The sequence below is a fragment of the Oreochromis aureus genome, linkage group 7 (genome assembly GCF_013358895.1).
Source record: "Oreochromis aureus strain Israel breed Guangdong linkage group 7, ZZ_aureus, whole genome shotgun sequence".
NCBI lineage: Eukaryota > Metazoa > Chordata > Actinopteri > Cichliformes > Cichlidae > Oreochromis > Oreochromis aureus.
The window spans coordinates 4,825,115-4,848,449 of NC_052948.1; the positions used below are offsets into that span (position 1 = coordinate 4,825,115).

Sequence of the window (23,335 nt, forward strand, 5' to 3'; positions counted from 1 at the left end):
CAAATTTCTCTACACCCTGATCGATCTACTTGTAAAAAGACAAGAACAGGTAAGGCGAAATAGCTAAAAGCCATCTTTTGTCTAACCTCTATTCATACCAGCGTCTAAGTCAAGGGCATTGAATCACTGACTGATGGAGGAAATAGGTTAAAACAAAAGCTATAACAAGCTCTAAGGTGCCACCCACCTTATGTAATCCAAACTATGTGTCTTTGTTAACCCGAACAGGGTAATTTTATTTAGTTTTTACCACTCGCCCTCCCCGCAATCACCCCTGAGGCAAATACATTAAGGCTGTAGTTTCTTGGTGATCAGTTAATTTCTTGAGCACAGGGGTTGAATTCGCAAGAAAGAAGGAGCAGAAAAACTTGTTTCTACTTGCCACAGATCTTGCAGAAGACAACATACTGTACAACAACACTTTCTGCTGCTGCTCTTAATATGCAGCCTAGAATATATTAAGCGAACCTACAATAGTGGAGAGTCCCCTCACTATTCCTCTCCACATCTTCATAAAACACCACAGGATGTGAGGCATGTGCCCTTTGGGCTGCTGCTTGAAAAGAAACACACCTGGCCGAAGACTTGAAAAGTAACAGGAACCTTCATCACAGCATTAACATGACTGTCTGTCCCCTGGAGGAACACAGTCATAATGACTGTGGCAGAGATGGGCAGTAACGCGTTACTTGTAACGCGTTACTGTAATCTGATTACTTTTTTCAAGTAACGAATGTAAGGGATTACTATTGCAAAACGGTAATTAGATTACCGTTACTTTCACGTAGGAACGCTGCTTACTGCGTTACTAAACCGTGATTTTTTGCGAGAACGCCTCATGACAGTGACGTGGCGAGTGCGACGTCATGACAACAGCTGTCTGCAGATCATAATATATCGACAGAGTGTAGCATGCAGCGTTTAAAGCGTGGAAGTACTGACCTTATTTTGAGTTTGATTCCATAAAAGTGACAAAAACATTATGTCCGTTGTGCGTGGAAGAAAACTTTTTTTACAGCGAAAAAACCCTAAACTTCCAAGCAAGCACCGAGTGTACTACTACGTAATGTGAAATTCACAGAAAACTCATGGATTCTTCCACTGACCGCTGCGGCACACCTGCACCAGGGTAAACCTCCTCCGCCTACCCCAGTCCTGCTTTACAGGTGAAAATAGAGCAACAGGACCGCTAGTCTTTGATTTTATTTATTTTCTGCTGTGTTTTACTTGCATCTATTTGAAAGAGTGAGTGTAAACACAAAAAAATATTTTATTTTATGTGCTGGAATGTGCAGAAAATAGGTTTAAATGTTAAACAAATTTCTTCCAGTCAGAGAATGTTGCATATAATTTAATTTTTGCTTGATGCATAAAGTTAAAAGATTAAAACTAATAAAACAAGTTTTAAAAAGAGACTTTTCCATTTGATTACATTTTGTATGATGAATTATGCAGAAAAAAGTAGAATTGGGCTGAAAGATCTATCGCTTTATCACCTATTCAGGTTGTAAATCGTGTTTTAAAAAAGTAACTAAGTAACTAAGTAACTAAGTAATCGATTACTTTTGAAAATAAGTAATCAGTAAAGTAACGGGATTACTTTTTGGGGGAAGTAATCAGTAATTAGTAACTGATTACTTTTTTCAAGTAACTTGACCAACACTGGACTGTGGGTCTCTGACACTAAGAGGGGGGACACGAATTTGTTCTGTATAACTGGCGTAGCTCTATCACGTTGTATGACACACAAACACACAGTTAACCCTTATATTGGGGTCAGGCATTCCTCAGGTATTAAGTCTGAGCCTTCATATCATGACCAGTAGATAGCAGTAAAATTCTTTTTTATAAACTAAAAGGCTAATTACACATCACCTTGGCAAATAATTGACCTTTTAATCATTTTTACTTTAAGGGGAAAAAAAGGAGGGGGGTAATCATTTTCTGTGACTAACACAATTAACTATGTTAAAATACTACAGGCGTCTTTAATATTTTATTAGACTGGATGAGAAGACAGTGTCACATTTCTCCTGCTCTTGTTGAGTTTTGCTAAGAGCTGCAGCGAAAGGAATTAGTAGTTTTCAGGTGATCCTGATAATTTGCACTGACCCCAGAATCACAGGAGCCTAATACTTGTGTAATTACTGCAGACAAGAGGCAGCAAGTTTATCTTGATTTAACCACAGGCTAGAGACTTTCTAGTTTTAGATACAAAAACAAAACAAAAATATTTGACTGTTATCGCTGCTGTAATCAGAAGGCGGTGAAATCAACACGCAAAGGCGACGCGGGTTTTTGCGTCTTCGATAAAAGCAGCTTTCCAACACTAAAACAACCTACTGCACGCTTCATTAAAAGCAACAACACAGGGTAGAAACTCAAGTTAATAGCAAATATATTTTAACTCGAAAGTATTGTAAGTTTTACCTTAGTACTTTTCCGACTGCCTGGAGCACCATTTTGCAACTTAGTCCGGTTTTAGAGTTTCTCTGAGGGTGCATGACCTTCTTATCTCCAGAAAAGGAGTAAGAGTCTCTGACCATAGCTTAAAACATGAAGACAGATGTCAGAGTCTCTCCTTAATACTGTTAAGCTGTAGTCTGCCTGTAAAAACACTACGCTGGGACTTATGAGAAGCTGTGACTCACTGTAGGGTAGAGAAAAAAAAACTTTGTGAGCACATTTTACAGAAAGGCGCTCCTCCTCTGTCGCCCTCGTCCAATCACAGAGGGGAAGAAAAGTGTAAAGGGGGTGGGGTGTTGTGACGTCAGTGTCTGCCCATGTGGACGTGGTTCAGCCTTTCCCCAGAATTGCAGTTACAATGTAGCAACAGGTGGTCCGCAGGTAAACGACTACAACACAATAAAAAGGTGTCGCTAGACTTTATATACCTGCTCTAATACAACGGATTTACACAAGCATGACCGTTTCTGGGTTTACAACAGTGAAACTGCATTGTTAACTTTCACAAAATAAGTTGGTGCAAATATAACTAAAACCAATACAGGCATTTTAAATAATGCTCAAACTCATCTGCCGAAAATGAAAATTGTGGATGAAAAGCCTTGCAAGTGTAAGTAAAAATCGTTTATTCCTATGTGTTAGAATAATAATTAAAACCTTCCTTCACTTTAATTGTCTTGCATGCTGAGCAACATTCCTTCTGTTCACTCTGAACTTCACTTGAGTTCATTTATGATAGGCTGGCAGCAGTCAGGCGAGTTCAGACATGCTGTAAAAGCTGAAGAACCAGTGAGCCAATCAAACAAAGCCTGCTTAAAAGCCAAAGACAGATCTGTAAAAAACATCTGGAGGTTTCTTTGCATTTCTCATTTGAGATATTTTTTTTTAAAAGCACAGGTATGATATAAATTCTAATTAAATTATCAGTAAAGAGCTGAAGCGACAACACTTAAGTACAAAATGTGCTAGTGTAAATGAACACAGACAAGTGGAAGATGTTCCATTCATGAGAAGATTACAACTAGTGTTACTAAGTTATCATTCCCTCGCTGTTCTTCCCTCTAATTACTGCCTTACAACAGATGAGCCCTCTTATTCTCTCTCTGCGCGTTTCACTGCCTCACTCCTTTACTGTCTGTTTTTCCTCCATCTTCTCAAACAAAACTTAGTGTGCCTGCCTGGCTATAGTATGGATTCATGGATGGACACAAATCTATGGGATTGTGTAGCGCTATGTGCATGCCTTGAGTCGGGGAATGCAGTTTTAAGAGCAAGATGAAGAGACTGTCAGAGTGTGTAAGGAATATGTAGTACTTGTTTATGGTTAACCCTTATATGGATTAAAAAAAATAAATAAATCTAAGAGACAGCGAGTCAGATAGGCACCTTTCTGCACCCACATCCTGCATACCACATTACGGGTGCACACTGAGTCACTCTGGCTCCGATACCAGCTGTGAGGAGTCTGGGAAAGAGGGGAGAGAGACAGCAAGAGAGAGACCAGAACAGGGCACAGACTCTGTTCTTAAGATGCTAATTATAGTATCAGCCTGCCTCATCATAAAGACTACAGAAACTGATAAAAAAAAAAAAAAAAAAAAGGGGGTGTGTGCATGGGTGTCTGGCTTAGTGTGTGTGTAAGCAGGAACAAATAAGTGTGCAGCTTAACCAGTCACTGTGTAAGCAAGAGGTAAGAAGGGGATATATAATCAGACGTGGGAGTAGTTTGTTTTGGGGGCTATGGTCGGTATGTTATATATAGCTCATTATCAAAAGTCTACAGGTCTCAGCAACATTAAAAAAAAAAGTTCTAAATATTGCAAAATGTACAGCAAATTTGCATCAATTCTTGGTCATTTTCTGCTTGTGTTTACTGTCATTTTGGGAAGTTCTTCAAACTGCTAATAGTTTCAATCCTTTTTGGTGTCATTTTAATGATGAAAAATAACATAAAAGGAATTTTATAATAACGCATTACAGGACATCATAAACACTAAAATCACATTTCTATGTGGTCTATCACAGTGTGATATTGCTGTTAAAAGTGTTACATGTAATCACGAGAAAACAGTGTGTCGCTATAATGGAAATCCCATGCTTGAGGAACTTTCCACTAATTTGCTTCTAACTATTGGACCCAAGTGGTTGCTGAAAATAGAAAACATCCATTCAGGATCACTAGCGCTTGGCCTCGACAATCACTTGTGGGAACAAAACGTTTTAGTGAATTGGGCATGAAAATTAGATGAGGCGGCATCTCTTAACCTAAACTAGACCTTTCTTTTACTAAATGAGCAGTAGGTGATCACGACTGCAGTCTGCAGCGCTGTGTGACCATGTGGATTCTGATGATGCACAAGTCAGACCTCTCTTATGCAACGTCTGACGTGAATGGAAACCAACTGCCACATTCCTTTGTCTCTCACACAGAGGTTTACTCTTCCCTCCCTGCTGGCATCACAATCTCCTCCCCCTCAAATACGCAGACAAGGCTACCTGCTTTCAACAAAACAGATATTGCTGTAAATTACTAATAACACAGGAAAGGTTGGATAGAAAAGGCCAAGTCCGGTAATGACCTGCCAGTAATGCAGATGCAGGATCAAATTTCCATTCTCTGAACACACATCCATTTGTTTGTGGGTAAGGCGTACTTCTTGAGAAAGTGTAGGAACTTTTTTCCACTATAAAAAAGGTTACGGATGTAAAATCCACAGCAACAACAATTTGTAGATTAGTTTAACAAGCAAAACCACAGAAAGACTGACTTTTATCAGTACCTGGAAGCTGCTTGAAGGATGTTAATCAAAAATGACCACCCTAATTAAGAGATGCCAAAGGATTGGATTTAATTACAAAACAGGACGCTTGTGAAAAGAAAAAAAAAAAAAAAAAAAAAAAAAAAAAAAGAATAAATGGAGGCAATTTATGGAAACACTGACATCACTGATACTGACAGATGAGTAAAGCCCTAATCTGATGTCCGTAAAAAAACCCAAAACAACATTAAGCATGATAATTATAGTCAGAACTGATCAGACCAACAGATAAGACAAGAAAAATAAGCACTGTAAGAAATGTAAGATATTCATTCACCACAGCACTGACGTCATAAGCAAAACAGCGCAAAAGGTGTCGAGTGAATTCAAATTTATGTGTTAAAATCTGCTGAAAGTTTTTATTATCACTAAAATGATAAAGTGGAATAGAAGATTCTGGATAAAACATGTTTGTGAACAGTGATCTCTGGAGCTGGCTCAACAGGTTGAGTCTAAAAGTCAGTGGACAAATTCCACGTATTTAAGACAAAGAAAACACTGATTCCAGGCCAGAGCTACATGAGTCACGACCGTAGCAGATGCGCCTTGGGGCCTGGCAACAGACCAGTCCTGGTCTGGCCACAGTGAATCTCCAGCCAATCATCGCTGGGGACAAAATGACAGACAGGTCAGGCACCCAACCGTGTTAAAACCCAAAATAAATGAATGGGAAACAGAGTAGTTCCAAGTTGCTGTATATGACCTGTTGGTGTTGCATTCTGGGCGTGTGGGAGTGTGCACTGTGTTTAGGTAAGGTCTTAAGCAGTAACAACAGCACAGACCGAAGGTCTTTAGAGCCTGGGGGTTTTCTATAGGCACGGATAAAGGTCAGCAGGGCCAGGGAGACACTTTGGACCATGAACCCAGCGACCTGGCCTGCAGTACATAACTGCAGAAGCAAAATCTGTTCAATAAAAATATAGCATCTGCTACCAGGCCCCCTACCAACCCCCAAAAAGAAAAAATCTGAAAAAAAAAAAAAAAAAAAAAAAAAAAAACATCTGTAATTTTCTCCCTTCTGCAAAATTGTGGAGATAAATGGGCACGTATGGTCTGTATGTCTGTGCAAATGCAAAACCTCCACCAAAAAAGGCAGCTTCAATGACTACGATCAGCTAGAAAGTGCTTACACATACTTTATAAGCCCAAAATTGTCTGTACAAAGAGTGCAATAAGCAGCTGTGCTTTTAACACCAGTCTCAACTCAGTATTCATATGAAGCACATGGCATTAAAACATTCACATAAATTTAGCATGCCCCTTACAGAAGGAAAGACTAACTAGTCTTTGCCCACCATGTTCTCCCTTCAACCTTTATGCCATTGAATCTTTGCACATATGCTTTCTTCTGTCCTTTGCTTCATCTCTTCTTGGCTCTACATTCCTGTAGGGGAAGGGCTACAAGCAAAGACATGTCATTGCTTTCTGCACACACAGCTTTGTTAAACAAAGAGAAGAGTTACTTTAAGACTGAACTGAAGGAGATCAAGAGCATTACATTCTGGCTCACAGTTCACTTGGACATTCTTGTTTGGGAGGTATATGTGAGCACTTCATGAACAAACATAACAGAGTTCCAACTTCATGCTCTATTTAAAAACAGCAATGGCATCAAAGAACTATACCTGTCTGATCAATTGCTGCTGCATCTTTAAGCGAGTTACAAGTCAGCTTACTCTGGAGTTCAGACATTTTGCTGCAAACCTTTGGCACTGAGTTGATTTCAATATGAAAGTTTGCAAAGTAGAGACTGTGTGTAATAGACAGGAGGACGTGTTTTTTCTTGTTTAAAGCTAAAGGAAGACAGGACTTTAGCAAGAAGCAGACATGAGATGAGAAATTCCAGACTCGTATCCAAATGCTTATAAATCACCAACACCATGGATGCTGCGTGGATTATGTCAGTGAGAAATGACTGAGAATGAAACTGAGAGAAATGGATGAAATGTGGGGGGATAAAAGGACTAGGAAATGAGAATGAGCGAGTAGTTAAGATTAGTGAGAGTGATAAAGTGAGAGGGTTGAGCCGCAGAGAATGACGTAAGGGGAAAAACAGAAGAGAAAAAGTGTGAATAACAGTTAAAAGCAAGGAGAAGAAGCAAAGAGTGAAAGAGTTTAGATCATGTGGGAGGTTGTCACAGCATGCCCTGGCTGCCCGCTGCACTCCTCCTCCCTGCATTCCTTAGGAGAGGATAGTCTCTATGCATCCTGCACTTCACCATTTGGACCAGCCAAACACCTGTCTGTCAAGTGTAACAGTGCACAAAAAAACAAAAAAAAAAAAACCCCAAAACCCACCCACCCACCCACACACACACCCACCCTCCAAGGGTTAAAATAACATGGCACATTCAATTTTTATTGAAATTTAACTGTCTAAGGTGAAGGAGAGACAGATGACCTGCATTAATCTATAAAATACTACTGAGTGCTTAAAAGGGATTCTCCTCAATCAAGGACAACCAAAAAATGTGGCTAAGTTTTGGAATACTTAGACAAGCTTAAACATTGCAAAAATTTTGGTACATGCATATGTAACAACTTTGCATTGCTGCAGACACAAAAGCTTTCCTTCACATGTTCCCAGAACCCCATACAGAGTTGAAAAAGACCAGGAAAAACATCTCTTTTCCTGCAATTGTGTGCATCCAGGAATTTGCACAGACTTATCTTAATGATTTCCCAACTGCAGATAAAATTCAGAACATTTTTTAACCAAAGCAAAACATTAGCTGCAGGTTACAGTATAAATGAAAATGTGCACAGGCTGAGAGAAGAGGACCACACAGGTATGACTTGGGTGTCAGATCAACATTGCCATCTGCTGGCAATGAACACCTGCATACCATCAAACCAGGAAACAGACAATGGAAAGAAGTGCATTTTTTTCCCTTTTGCATCTAAGAAGAAGAAGCTGAGAGCTGAGAGGCATCTTCCCACCACTGGAAAAGACCTCTCAAGGCAGACATTGTTTGAAACTTGCACAACCTCACAGCTAGACCCAGTTTTCCACTCCACTTTTCCATCCCTGGGTGTGGATGCGTAGATGTGTGTGTTAAGTTTCTGTGTGCTTTTTTTGACAGCTGAAACCGAACCATAGCTGTGCTGACGTTACAGACGCCAGCATCCTTTGAAGACTATAAAATTTAATGAGTTAGTTTCCACTACTGCTGGTGTCGGTTCAGTAAGATGAACATAAAAGAAAATAAAGTGTGAAAAGGACACGGGGAATAATATTTTAACAACTTTTGAGTAAATCTGGGCTGGATGAGGCAAGAAAAGGGGAACTTGTAACATAAAGAAGAGCTGTGGTCAGACTTGGGCTGCTGTTTGCGTCGGAGCACAAGTAGTAGTCTGTGTATGCATGTATATCAGTGTGTGTGTTAGGGAGGCCAACAGAGAATAAGGTGGAAGGGGGAAGGATGGAGAAGAAAGAGCATCATGGAAAGAGGAGCGGGAAATAAGATGGAGGTGACGCCCATGTTTGCACAGGATGTATTTGTGAAGGGTGGAGTATGATTAGGTAGACCACGGGGCTTCGGGGTGAACAGAGCTCTCTTTTCAGGGTTCCAAGAAAAAAAATAACAACAAAAAAACAACAAAATGAGATGAAACTGCCAGAATGGACCTTAAAAAAAAAAAAAAAAAAAAAAAAAAAATCAGAGTTAACCAGTAGTCCTGCCAAGTACAAATAGGCCTGGAGAAAACAAAATGAAAACAAATATCGCAAAGCGGTGAAGAAACTGTTGGTGACTCTTAAAAGTAAAAATGATGCACGGGATAAAGAGGAGAGTAGTGTGGGGTTTCTGCAGTTTATGTAGCTTTCTGCTTTTTGCTGCAGGGCTGTGCATGTCTGTTCTGATCCAGCTCATTAACTCCTAAGTAAGGGTATTTAGACACACATTTCCTATTGAGGGGAATGTGGACGCAAGTATCCTATAGCGCTTCCAGGAACAGACTCGCACCACCACATACTGACTGAAAGCACAGAATGTTCCCTTAAAATGGAGTAATTCGGTTTCGGAGTGAAAACTAGATGATGACGAGGAATGAGTGACTTACTGATGCAGAGCAGCCTGTTTGCTTGAGTGTCTGGGTTGACATATTTTACATCAGATCACGCTTTGAAGTGATGAAGCGTGGGAAAAGTAAATGTGACAACTATGTGAAAAATGCTCGAAGCCTGAACTACATAAAAGACAGTTATGGCACAGTGCTATACCTAAGAGAAATTTCAAACAACACAAATAACAATGCCTTAAAACCAGCTGATGAGATCTGTGTTGCTGTTAAAAATCCAATGCCATATCACATTAGTCTGCCTGTTAATGCACATATGCACACAAACACAGACAGACATCTTTTTCTAGGTATAGTGTATATCACTGCATCCTCCCCAGCCTGTGAGAGAAACACAGACACAAACAGACACGAGAGATGAAAGGGTTCCCCCCCAAACCTTTCCTATTTCCCAGAGGAAAGTGCTCAATTTCCTCCATCAGACTGTCTGGTATGTTGGCGTTTCATTTGTTTTTTTCTCCACTCCGGCCAATGCCCTTCTGCTCTTTAACCCAGGGGACGTGGAGATAGCCAATCTGCTCTAAGCTTGGTAAACTGTAGCCACCAATAAATAGTGAACAAGTCATACTTATCTGTGCTTTTCCCCCTGCCCACTGGGCTCTCACACTGGTCCATTTTCTTGACAATTTATATGTATGTATGCATTTAAAAAAAAAAAAAAAAAGTATTATAATGTAAAGTTTATATAAACAATAGCGGGGTTTTCAGGGGTAAAATACTACTTCAAGTGAACCCATGAATGTTCTATAAATTCAAAAAGTTCTTGTAAGTTGTTTTTTTGGGTTGCCTCTCAGTTGTGATCCACTGTCTGAAACAAGCCATTTTAACCCATCTTTAAGGCAGGTTTGCAGGTAGTGGGACTGCCGAGTGTCTGAGGTGCCCATTTTAATGGATCTCTCCTCTTTCTTTGTTTTCAATATTCAGCTCAGTAAGTAACATGGCCACTTTGAGAAATGCTCTTCCAACACTCGTCTCCACAGACGGTTACAGATCCATTAGCTAGAGTGTGTGTTGTACAGTAGTTGACATGTCGTCACAACAAGCCCCCGAGAGCCTGGCTGGCTTTAAATCAGCCAACTCACATCTGCTGCTCTGATTATCAAAACAGTTGCTGGGTCAAATGAGGAGGCCAAGGGTAATAATTCATATCCCTAATAACTCAGGGATATGGGTACAACATCCAAAACAGAGGATAAACAAACTCTTAAGCAGAGAGGAAGTTTATTAATCTAACCAAAAAGCTCAGAGGACAAGCACAAAAAAAGAAAGAAGAAAACAAAACAACATCCACCTCCTTGATGACTAGACGAGATCTCTCCACCATCTGATAGCAGAGGAAACTCTGGTCCATTGTGTAAGCCCGATTAATTGTGGGAGTGATGAAGCTGTAGGAAGCAGTCACACCCAGGAGCTCGCAAAAAGGTGAAAAGAAGCATGTGACTCAAGGAAGCCAACAAATTTACAAAGCAAAAACGAAGCTTCTGGAAAATATGAGAGAGTTAAAACCTTTGATGTGCACATTTTAACCTCTAATCGGCTTAGAGGTGTACAGACAGCATTGTAACATGTGACCGTGTTTGTGCAACAGCTCTGCTACCCAGAGAGGAAGTCTGATCTCTCCAAGGAAGATACTTGGAAAGAAGGCAGGGAGGTTTTAACCACCAACAACGCCTTTTACAGACATCCAATCATAACAACAACAGCTCTGACACTAAACTGCAGAAGCTCGGAAAGACTCGGACCGAGCTGCACTTTGTTTAGAATGTAGCCGCGTCCAACCCAAAGACCTTTGTTACGATGATTAGCAGTGACAGAAGATCACGTAGCTATGTCTGTAAATGCCCATTCCTGGTGGCTAATCAAGAGAAAAAAGACAGTGCGCACATGTTAGTGTGATGGTTGTGAGGTGGCAGCCTTGGTATGCCCATATGTGCTTCTGTAAGAGAAGAGGATAGGAGAAGACAGGAGATTTTAGGAGGGGAAAGAAAGAAAGGCAGCAAATGTTACAGAAATACAAAGCTACTCATGTTTTGCTATTTGAGGGCATTTCACAGATGACTTCAGATATAGCAAAACCCTCCATGACATGTCCTGTGTTTGCCGAGTAATACATGTACACAATCTTACTGAGCTACACAAACACTGGCGCATTGAAAGCTGAAAGCAAGTGTACATACAGATTGATCTCCCCGTTTTCCATTCAGCATCCTCATGGCACGTCAATGAAAGAGAGAAGGATGTGGGCATAGGCAACTGCTGCCAGTGTAAGAACAGGGAAAGAAAAGAGATTGATGGAAAGAAGACACAGGAGAGGTCAAATCAATAGATGCTAGTGGAGCTGTTTCACTGATGAGCAGTAACATTAGGATTTTCCACCACAGAAGACAAGTGAAAGGATGAGCTGTGGTGAGCATTTGAGACTAATTTCAGCTTTTGAATGAGATGAGATCAGCAGATGACTACAGAACCACGTAAGAAAGCATGTCTGTTCGTCTCCGCACCAGGGGATTCAGGTGTAAATAAGCCTCTGATTGGCTGTAAACAGGGGAGGATCTATCTACCACCTGGGAAGATGAGCTTATGCAGTGACATCATCTCTCATCGTGGGGGATGGGATGGTTGCCAGTGAAGTAAGCACATCTGTCCGCAACACAAAAGACTCTGTGTGCGTGACTGTGTGCGTCTTGGTGGCATTGCGCTGATCACAAGCACAAGTGCTTTATGGCTACAAAAAGGGCATCTGAGGTGAGTACTTGTTTGGCACACAACCTCTAAATGAATGCTGCCTCAGAACAAACTGGAGTCAGCACTCTGCAGCACCACTGTTTTCTCGGGAGCCACAGTTTCCACCCTCTGTCTAATAATCAGTCTCTGTGGACGACTCCTACGTCCGAGCGCGATGCTTTGATTTTAAGGTGTGAAATTAAAATCTTAATAAAGCTTATTTTTCCTCGTCTTCCCTCTTTGGTAACAGCGACATGTCAGATAGCAGTTAATTGAAACAAATGAGGCACTGCAGCATAGAGCCAATTACGCAGCTATGCAGGCAAATATGCATGTGACTGCATTTTATTTTTTTTTAGTGAGTACAAACAAGGATGTCTTACCTACTGACCACCAACTTCAGTGTTCAATTAGACAGAACCAGACCACCCCTCCCTTTTCACAACTGCATGGGACAAGCTTGACAAACAGGAAATGAGACGCCCAGGCACTTCCCCTCTCCACTCAAATGGGTCTGTTGTTGCCAGAGGCTAAACACACAAGACATGGGCTGCTTCTGCAACAACCCGCCACCTTTACAGCCTGTACAAAGCCTCCAGACACGTTGTTTTGGTAGTGAAATTTGTCTCGCCCCTTTCCTGCCACCTGACCAACCTATAAACTGAGCCAACACAATGAAGCCATTATCCACTTGCCAATTGGGCCACCATGCAGCTGTAACACGTTTTTCGATGCCTACAGGGCACCTGCTGCCCCACACAAACACTCTCAGGAAATATTTGTCTAAATTGCACTGATAGGTAACATGGAGAGTACTGTCTTTACCTTGTTATTGTTCCACTGCCACAAACTGGAAAAGGCTACTTCAGAAACAAAAAACCTGCAAAGTGGTCAAATGGTTTTTGATTTAAGCATGTGTGCTGCTGACTGAGAGAATCTAAATGCGGAGGTGAGGTTAGTGCAAGGCCATCTCTTTGTACTCCTCCTGAGCCAGCAGAACAGGGCTGCTTCTGAAACACACACACAGACTGTGTTATGCAACCAGCCTCTTGTGTGAGGCTCTGCCCTCTGCAGTGACTAGAGGGCAGGCGAACGTAGAGGACAGTCAGTTAAGGCAAGACGGACAGAGCTTTAACATGTGAACTGACTAACAGCTGATTTAGACTTCTGCGGTGAATGTACGACAGAACCTAGGTAACTGGCTGACATCACCCAACTCTTGTTGTGGTCAGTTTATTTGTTCCAGGGGCAAATGTTTGTCCCTGAAAAATTTTCTACTTCCTAGCACATTTTGCAATTTTCTTCCAAGAATATACTGACATTTATGCATCCTTATATTGAGATGATGACAGTTATTCTCTCATCAACGGTGCTGAACAGGCCAACCGCAAAAACTGGATTCTGCGTCAATACGACGTGTAGTTATGTTTGTATGGAGGACGTCAGGTTACACTGTCAGAAAATTAAGCCCAGAAGAACTAATTAAAAAGCAGATTTCCTTGTTTAGATATACTTCTCCTGTATTTTGTATTCTTTACTTTGTATGTAGAAAAATAAAAATATTGACCCCCTTTATGCCTCATTTCTTCAAATATCTCTTTCCACATTAAGATGCTGGGTGATAAGATGGTCTCCTACTGGGCATGTGCAGAGGAAAGCCTCAAAAACTAGTGAGAGAAACAGAAGAAAAACTCCACAAAGAAAAAACAATGTGCTTTTTCCAGTTGTGCAGTGGCTGTTTGTCATTTAAATTGATTTTTACTTGTTCTCATTAACAGCATTCATATTTTTTATTTAAGTCATCAGGACTAGAAGCTGTTTTACATGCTACAGGAGTCACTGGAATTTTTTTTTGGGGGGGGGGATTTTTGACTGGTTCGGATTATTTCCTCTCTTCTGGGCACCATACTGTACCACAATCCCCTACTGTGTTTCTAATGCACTGATTATTCCCAGGAGATCGCAACAACGTCAGCGAGACAGACAGAGGCACTGTGTCATGGTTTCATCACTGAAGAACCAGTTTGGAGAGAAGATCAAACTGGTAAAGCCATGCTTTTGATGAAGCTTTTTTTCCTCCTTCTCCTTCAGCTGAGTTCAATAAACAATCTGACAGTTATTCAACACGCCTTAATTTTCATCAATACAAAACCAACCAAGTCTTTCCAGATTAACACACTTATGTGTCTCTTTGGGGGAAAAAAAAAAAAAAAAAAAAAAAAAAAAGACTCCTGGTGGGCAGTGGGATACAGTAGTGTTTTGAGGCCAGATAAAGATCGATTTACAAATTCACCAGGTTTAACGAGGGCACGGTCTGACTGCAGGCATTTGCCTTTTTGCAGCCAGTCAGGGAGTGTCTCATATATGTGAGAATTAAGATTTGCTAAATCCTGCTGGTTGACATCAACTGTATGGCTCATTTATTTGGGTGGAGTAGTTTATGACAAACACTAGTCGGGTTACAAGGACAACAGATTAAAAAAAAAAAAAAAGAAAGAAGAAGAAACGACTACATATTATAGCCCTTCTCTAAAATGTAAAGGCTGATCTTACAGTTTGATTTGATGTGTAAGCATTTTTCTCAAGTTGGAATGATAAATGTTGCCTATTGTACAACACAAAGCCACAGGAAATAATTCCATTCAGTTTTTCCAGGAATTGAATAGATGGTTATATGACATTAGTCATTTCAACAAAACTTCCTGAAAAATTTGAGCATTTCCAATCTGAGTGACCGTGAGCCACAGAATAAGGGAGCCTGCTGGGCTGAGGGGAAGGATCGCGGGGCTTGTTGGTGGAGAATGGTGTTCTTGTTGAGCTCAGCTCTGTGACAGCAGCCCGGTCTGCCAAAGACAGCCTAATGAGAGACACATGGCATCCAGTATGGTCTGCTCTGCTAGTACGACACACAGCATGTGGATACACTCACAGCTATTGTTCTACACCGCACATTATAAAACTAACCAAGTGACCCACTGCAAGCAAACATACACAAGCTTTGTCATGTGATGGAGCCGTACAGTCTGAGTGCACCAGCTTTCCAGCGACTTGTCAGCAACATGTCTTATGGGTAGAGAAACGTTGAACCACAAAATGCAGCCAAAAATTGAAATTTCTCTCTTTGTTTCATGCTGTAATTGTGTAGAGAGGTCTGACGACCACATCTCTGACATTTAAAAACTGAATGAAACCCTGACCTTGGATTCAACTCCAACAGCAGTAGTTGCCTCAGGAGTGTTGCGTTGGAAGAGACCCTGGAAAAATCAATTCTTGTGAGTTTGTGGGTGCAAAGAGTATGTGAGTGCACGAGAATGGTTTCTACATGTTACAATACATAAAGATCTCAGTGAGGGGTTCCTTAGATAACCGCCAACCAGACAAACCATTTTACTTCAGCTATTTAATCGAAACTGATCAGGACAGTCGCGCTCAGCAAGAATAAGAACTATTTTCTGCTCCCTTGGTTAGACGAGACAATCTACCAACAGAACAAAGAAAGAAATGAAGCACAAGAGATTAAAACAGTGGTACGAACATGTAGACATGACCGTGTTCGCTTCCTATCTTTAATGTATCAGTAATACAAAGGTTTAAATTTCAATTAAAACAAAAACATTAGGATATAGTACGCTACATCCATGTGATCAAACAATATGCTTCTAATAATACGTTTGCAGTTAATTTTCAGCTATTTCATCATTCAAATTAAACTAAAGTAATACATTATATTATATTGGCTAAATGGATCAACACTCTCACAGCAAAGTGATTGTAGTCGCTGCTTTATCAGTTATTTGGATAACATTTCCAGAGGTAATATGGTTTACGTCCATATAGAATTCTATACATTCTATACATTTGTACCCCCGAATTCTGCCCCCTACTGGCCATTAGAATGATGCCACTTGCATATTTCCGACTTGAAAGCCATTTCCATCTTTCTTATACACATCTTTCTTCCCCCCAATTTTGCCTGTGTATAAAAATCAAAGCTACTGACGGTACAGAAACATAATACAACAGCCAAGTAATTAAAGCCAAGTCAGTTTTATTTTACTTGCGTCATACGACGACAGACTTTTCAAATGGCTTTGTTATAAATGACATGATCGACATTGGAGTTGACAGTGATTGTTGGAGTGCTGGCAGGCATTTTCTATTTCACACAATGCTACCGTTGAAAGCTTAAACACCGGAGCCCAGGGGACCCAGGGCTGCCTCGAGTCGAGGTCAACGAGGACCCGTTCAGATGGGTGTGCCTCCCAAAACACACATCAATCAAGGAATATAACATCACTGCCAAGACATCTGATTGGCTGATGAAGTCACAAAGGAAGAGAAGAGCTAAAAATAGACCTGAGAGCCCATTTTGGCTTAATGAGCCCAAGAGACATGAGGATCAGGTCCCACCCCTGCCTTCATCATGATGGGGGGAGAAAAGTAGTTAAATAGTTCTGGCATAAGCCCTGCCTTTACCAGGCTTCTGTGTGCATTTCACCAACAGCATTTAACACATGCGGAGCTTTAGATTTACATTACACACACACACAGAAACGACAGGCTGTTATTCATGCTAAAAGTGGCAATGAAGTGTAAACAAAGTTCCGAATCCCACTGAGGCCTAATCGAATCCAGCTGTGGTGGATGTGTTAAAGCTACAATTTTACCCTCACCATCAAAATGGTCCTTTAAAACTAGAAAGCTATATTTAGACTTTATACAGCAGTTGAGGCACGCTTCGAGTGGCTAGCCCTAAAACCACAAGAGAGAAGAACCAGAATCTTCCTGCTCCAACTGCCCAAGACTCTATATCATCTTAGCCTCTCTCTCGAGCACAAAAACCATCTACGTGCATGCCAGTAAACCAGTCAGATTTTAAAACTAAAGCTCTGCATAGCCGTGCTAGGTCTATCTGCGGGAGAGGGAAAAAAACAAAAAAACAGACTGGGAAGATTTACTTTTTTCTTTTAAAGAGCAAAGTCTGTGAAGTCCAGTGTTCTGCAAACACCAGGGGAAACAGAAAAAGAGGAAAAACTTTCCCCTGTCCCTTTATGCTGGAACACTGTGTCCAAACAAAACAAACAGTGTTGCAGAGCCAAAGGGGCACACAACAGGATGAGAGGAGAAGCTGGGCAAGCATGACTGACTAGCTACCTTTTGGCTGTATTCCATTTTATTCCAACCAGTCCTAACCTACCCTCCAAACAAAACCCATAACCACCAAAGTCTAGCACCCCTCTTCTCTGGTCAGCTATAGGAGGCTGACTATGAGCCATCAACATCCCCTTGTCTGCAACTCCGTGCCTCCCCCCCTCCTCTTGCCCTCCCACAATTCAAGATACACTGTGTGTCTGACTACAGCAGAATATCTGCCTGTTACAGCAGCAGTGTCCTCAAATGTCTCCCCCAAACCGCAGCACAATAACTGAGAGCGAGTGGGCAGGAGAGGAAACAGGAGGAGGGATCAGATGGAGAAGTTGAAGTTTAACTTAAAGACTGCGAGAAATTATACTGTCAACAGCAAGAAACAACAAGAGCAAAGGGGAATGAAAGGTCAAGAGATGACACGTAAAATATACCTATAGAAGAAGCAGTCACAGCACACCAGCACCCCCATCCAGCAGTCGATCAAACAGAGCCAAGGTGACGATGCTCCAAACCACAGCACCCTATACACCGTTTCACCTCCCCGTTTTCGCTCCCGTTTGAAACTCTGCTACAGGTGCACCAGGAAAACGGCTCCCAGCTCCAACGTAGCACTGAGTGTAATCATATGGCTGCTGCAAAGACCTTCGACTTTAACGCAGGTCACGCACGAAGACGACCAGACGGGCAGAGAAAAATACCTGAAAACAAACGACCATTCACAAAACTAGACGCACTTCTCTGAGCAGGTTTCTCTTTCTCGCTCCTTTCCAACTACTGCAACTGCCTGCTTCACTTTCACACTCTTGCGCTCGCTCTCTCTCCCTCTCTCCCTCCCTCCCACTTGCTGGCTCACACTTGAAAGGCGGGAAGATTAGCTTGGCAAACAGAGTCCCATAAACAAACTGCTGACTGCTGGGCAGTACATGGTGGACTGCAGGGGAGAGCGAAAAGGAGGGACAGCGACACGGGGGGTGGGGGAGCAGGGGGCGAAAATCCCTGGGAGGCAGTAATCTTGACATCTGTATACATCCTAAACAAGGGCTAAACATCCCATCTCCACCCATCGCAGACCAAACACACAATGTCTGCTAAATTGAAGTCTGAGTCAAATCCTGTCGAACCTCTGCAGAAAGTCGAGGAGTTCAGGAAGCTGACAGACTCGCCGGTTTGCACCGTCATCGTAACTGCAGAAAGGTAATTGTCAGCTCTTGCATTAATATCGAGAAAGGACTGAACACGTGAATGAACACAAGGTTATACAGTGTTTTGAGCATGTATAAGTGCCTGTGACTGTTCATTCACATAAATGATGCATAGGTACGGTAAGGGAGGGGATAGCGCAGAGACAAGCCTCCAGGAAGTGAGCCAATCACTGCAGGGTACTCTAGTTATGATGCGGGCAAATAAGGAGAAGGACAGAGGAGTGAATTATGGGCCTCTCTGCCCCTTCCTTTGTAAAATAAAAACAATCCCCTTTTTTTGCTCCCCCTCATTCACTTCCTCGCTGCTCAAAACACACATAAGCACTTTAAGGGACTGCAGAGAACAGATCAATGTCTGCTGCTTTAAATCGAAGGCTTCAGACACTGCCGGACACACCAGACAAACACAGGATTAACTGAGCATGACAAAGGCGGCCTATGCCACTGAATACTGACGCTTCAATGTCAAAGAATCCTCTCTGCTGTTCAGTGAAAACAAATCACTGCAGCCTGCCAAGAAAAAGACTGAGATAGCAGAGCCAGGAGACAGTCACCTTCAGAAGATGGCAGTTATGTAACCGCAGTGGGGGGGGGCTTTGCTCTTTTTCTGTCGTTGAGTTCTGAAAGAAGCTCTGAACTGTGAGATGCATGTGGAAAAAAAAAAAAAAACAAACAGCAGTGATTGTAGACTCTCTCGCCTAACCTATTCTTACCCTGCTGTGCACAACTTTTTCAGATGCAAGATGACAAAGAAGCACCGCAGCAGCAATGACGTCAGCTCTCCTCCTCCAACGCCACCTCCTCATCTTCTTCCTTCTGCTCACTGGAGAACTGTTAACAGGAGCTTCAGCTTTAAGGCCTCCTCTGCCATAGCTTAATTATTCCTCTCTCTTTATCTCACCTGCATCCACACAGATGTGAAAGCATACGTGGAACATGACTACATCACACACACACACTTACACACACACTTCCTAAGTGAAAAAAAAAGAAAGAGGTGGAGGGCGTATGCAGTGATAATATCACTCTCACATTTTCAACTGCGTGATGAAATGAGTGTTGGCACTCATTAGCTCCCTTTGTTTCCAAGCACCTGAGAGTCAGGATGTGGTGTGTGTGTGTGTGTGTGTGTGTGTGTGTGTGTGTGTGTGTGTGTGTGTGTGTGTGTGTGTGTGTGTGTGTGTGTGTGTGTGTGTGTGTGTGTGTGTGTGCGCCTTTCAAGCACAGCGGAAAGCCCTGCATCTTATAACAAGCCAAAGGGGAAAAGGAGTGCCAAAGGGAAAGGGGAAGAAATGAAACTGCCATTAAATCAACTGTCACTTTCAACAATATGACCAGCTTCTTGTGGGTCTCCATCTGCATGTGTTTTTGCCAAATAAGTCGAGCCAACAATAAAATCAAGACATCCGGAGTAACGGTCGCACGGGCTGTGCATGACTCATTTGGAGGAAAGCCGAAAGAAACTTTTTTTTTGTACAAACGTTTGACTTGGACTGATAACGATGAGGGGAGAGAAAGAGAAAAAGTGAACCAATGAGCAGTGGAAAGACCTGACTCGTGATTGGTTTTGAAACACTGGTATATGAATGGAGGCTAGCTGTTGCAACCATGCGAAGGCAAGGTCGGTTTGTGATGGATTTTTTATTTTTGGGGGGGGGAGCAGAGGTACATCATTCATGCCGCTATATACAAAGTTGCTAGGTGATGTAACCTCCAGAAAGGGTATTCCTGGGAAGGGGAAAGGGAGGATAAAGAAGGGAGAGAGGAACAAAACACTGTTTCCATAAGTGAAAAGAGGGGAAACAAAAGAAAGAGCCCAACCCCTAAAAAAGCAAGACCAACAGGTTTTTCTCCCCAACCAGCTCCCGAAACTTGAATTACACGTGGGTACCACGCTGGTGAAAGGGCACCAACGGTTAAACGAGCTGACACACTAAAGGATTTAACAGTCGTCTGATCAACCAATGCCCTGAAGGCAATCAACTCTGAGGCTGTCATTAAAACGGCAAGCTCACTCAAATTGTGTAAGTGCATTATGAAAAAATGCAAAGTTTCCTCTAATGTCCATGCCAGCAGAGACCTAGCCTTCAAAGACTCACACTGCAGCTAATACCACAGCAATATCGCCAATATTGCAGTAAAAAAAAAAAAAAAAAAAAAAAGTCGTCTCCGTTAGCAACATGAAGCGTTACTCTAGAATATTACAGCAATGCCATAAAGAGACCACGGAGCACTACGAGAGAACGTGAACTGATGTAGGAGCTCAGGATATGACAACACGTCTCCCCCCGTGCTTCTCCTCCTGCGCTCCATACAGACACACACGCTGGCAGCACTGCATCGCACTCTTACCTATTTAACGTATAGGACCCGTTCCTTTTGAATCTCATCCTGGATGACAGGAAGCGGATGAAGAAATCCAGAATTGGTGGTGTTTCTTTCTTATTGTCGCACCTCGAAACAAACGAACCGCGCCGCGTCTCCCTCCGGACCGCTGCGGAACAAACAAACGCCTTTTTTTCTTTTTTTGTTGCAGACCTCTCCTTCTCTCTCACTCCTCCACAACTGTTGTTTCTTTCTATCGTTCCTCTCCCCAGACCTCCACCCCGTCACCTCCTTCTCTTCTTCCTCCTCCTCCTCTGGTTCCCGACTCGATTTAGTTTCCGTGCATGGGGCAGGGTTAACGAGTCTACATGCTGCAGGAGTTGCGATTAGAACAAAGCCAGACCTCGTACCGGTGACATGTGGTCGGTGTAAGTTGGAAAAAATCTAGTGATGTTAACACGAAGTCTGGTTGAGACTGGTCGGCTTTGTGTCCACAGCCTCGCTGACGCAAACCACCGCGCTTTACTCTAAAAGAGGGGGAAAAAATGTAACTTGAATCCTTTCTTGTAATATTCCCACATCTACATCCTCTCCTCAGGCTCCACTCGGCGGCATAAAACCGATATAAAAAGTGACCCCTAAACACAATAAAACATTAAAAAAAAAGAAAAAAAAAAAGGTCCCTTTATGGAGAATGGTGATCGAAGCGAGCCAATTTTCTTCTCTCCACACAGTCCCGGGTCCCGCGGAGGATCTCATGTTTCAACCGCGTTTCCCATCAGCGGAGCTAAAAATACGCATTTATATTCCTCCATATAGGCTGAACGCAAACCAGACGCCACCACCCCAACACGGATCTTGTCAGCGCCTGAAGGGTGAGACAGATTTGACGCTAAGAATAGGGCTGAGGATCCATTAATGCCATTTAAATCCAAAGTAGTCCTTCCAAGTGTATCTGTGTCTTTCTAACGCGCATATAGTCACTTTACATTAAACTCCAGGAGCACCATTCGGCTCTTTTGTTTTCGTAAATTACTGTCATATAAACACTGGATTAAGATTTTAACAGGATGTGGTTTAATAAAGAAAAACTGGTAATCACAGCTGATTACATGGTTGGTTGGTTGGCTTGTAATGATAAAAAAAAAGGGGGCGGGGGCTATGCCTATTAATCCCCAACTACTGTACCAAGGAACTCTTGACCTAGCATTAGGTACAGATGAGCACAATGATCAATCCTGACATGCTAGTGAGTAATATCCACATTTTTTCCAGCACCATCCTCAGAAATGATAATGAAATGAGTTGAAGGATAATTTAAGCAGACATAAAGGTGAGACTGGATCCCCTCCAGCTAGGCCCATGTGTGTCGGTGTTTCTGTCCTGAAAAAAAAAACTCTTTCACCTGACAGATAATCTTCACACCACCTGATAATCTGTGTACACCGACTACAACCAAAGATAAAGGAAAGCTCTTGTTTTGTCAAGCTTGGATTTTTAATGGATTTATAAAGAAAAAAAAAAAAAAAAACTGGAGGAGTTGGAGAAGTGAAAAGAGGGCATGAGCGGAGCTAAAATTTGGTAGACAGCCAGACCACAAAAATCGAATAGAGGAGATGTGGTTTTCTTATATGGCTGAGTAAGCTTTGAGAAGGGGAAGATGACATGCAATGAAGGCTCAAAATCCAGGACAGCATTGTGCGTTGCAGTAACAGCAAATTAGGGTTTTAGAAATGTTAAATTTGCTCTATATTCTCCAACAGCAGCTTAATTACAGGGAATGCCCAGCTAATCTAGGAGGATATGGTTTAAAGAATCCTGAGTTACTTGGTTAATAATTTCTCTAATAGCAAAATAAAATATCTCATTAAGTTTTGCGCGCATGTGTCTTGAGGGATTAGAAGCACAAAATGATGAATCCAGGCTTGCGGTTAAGTTTAAAAGTAATCCAACTTATTCCGCATTACATCATATATAAGTGCAAAAGTGCAGTGTGGCATTTGTCTGTGTGTGTGTGTGTGTGTGTGTGTGTGTGTGAGAGAGAGAGATTCCTCTGCTGCCGCAAAATAGTCGGGGCTGGTTTCATAGCTCCAAGTCGTTTATTACAATAAGAGCAGCTTGGCACCAAAAGTGCTGATCAATCGCACTGCTGTTGCTGCTCCATCAGTCACTGCAGAGTTGCACAACAGCAGCTGGAGGTAGAGAAGAGGAGGAGGAAGACAACAGGAGGCAGGAGTATGAGGGAGAATATCAACAGCAAGAAAACATGACTTTTAAAAGGTGTGGGGCAGTGAACACTGCAGACCACAGAGGCACAATTAGCATGGGGTTTATTGATGCTCCTCCTATTCAGTCTTCCTGCTTCCTGCACCTCAACTATCCTTGATTTTATTGCTCTGTTTGCAGCCCCTTCATTAAGTTAATTTGAGCTTTCCTCTTTTGCAATTCTTATGCTGATTTCTTCATTTCCTCCACCTAGCATCACTTCTCTCCATCTAGCCCATCCCTCCCTACAATGTTATTCTTGTTGTGCAACAATGTGGTTAACTAAGTGCATCTCCTTGCATACTA

General features: G+C 42.1%; 1 protein-coding gene across 4 annotated transcripts in view; it reads right to left on the reverse strand.

Moving 5' to 3' along the window:
* Nucleotides 1–23,335, reverse strand: part of mob2a (MOB kinase activator 2a) — a 56,748-nt gene that overhangs the window by 12,762 nt on the left and 20,651 nt on the right. Inside the window, exon 1 of one of the 4 annotated variants that reach the window (XM_031749229.2) lies at nucleotides 20,792–21,411. The exons of 1 other annotated variant lie outside the window; for it this stretch is intronic. In XM_031749229.2, the coding sequence (XP_031605089.1) occupies nucleotides 20,792–20,829 (38 nt within the window). In that variant the 5' untranslated portion in view covers nucleotides 20,830–21,411. Of the gene's footprint in view, nucleotides 1–2,430; nucleotides 2,666–17,668; nucleotides 17,928–20,791; nucleotides 21,412–23,335 lie in introns of those variants that run through there. 2 more of the 4 variants (XM_031749228.2, XM_031749227.2) reach the window with 2 other exon arrangements.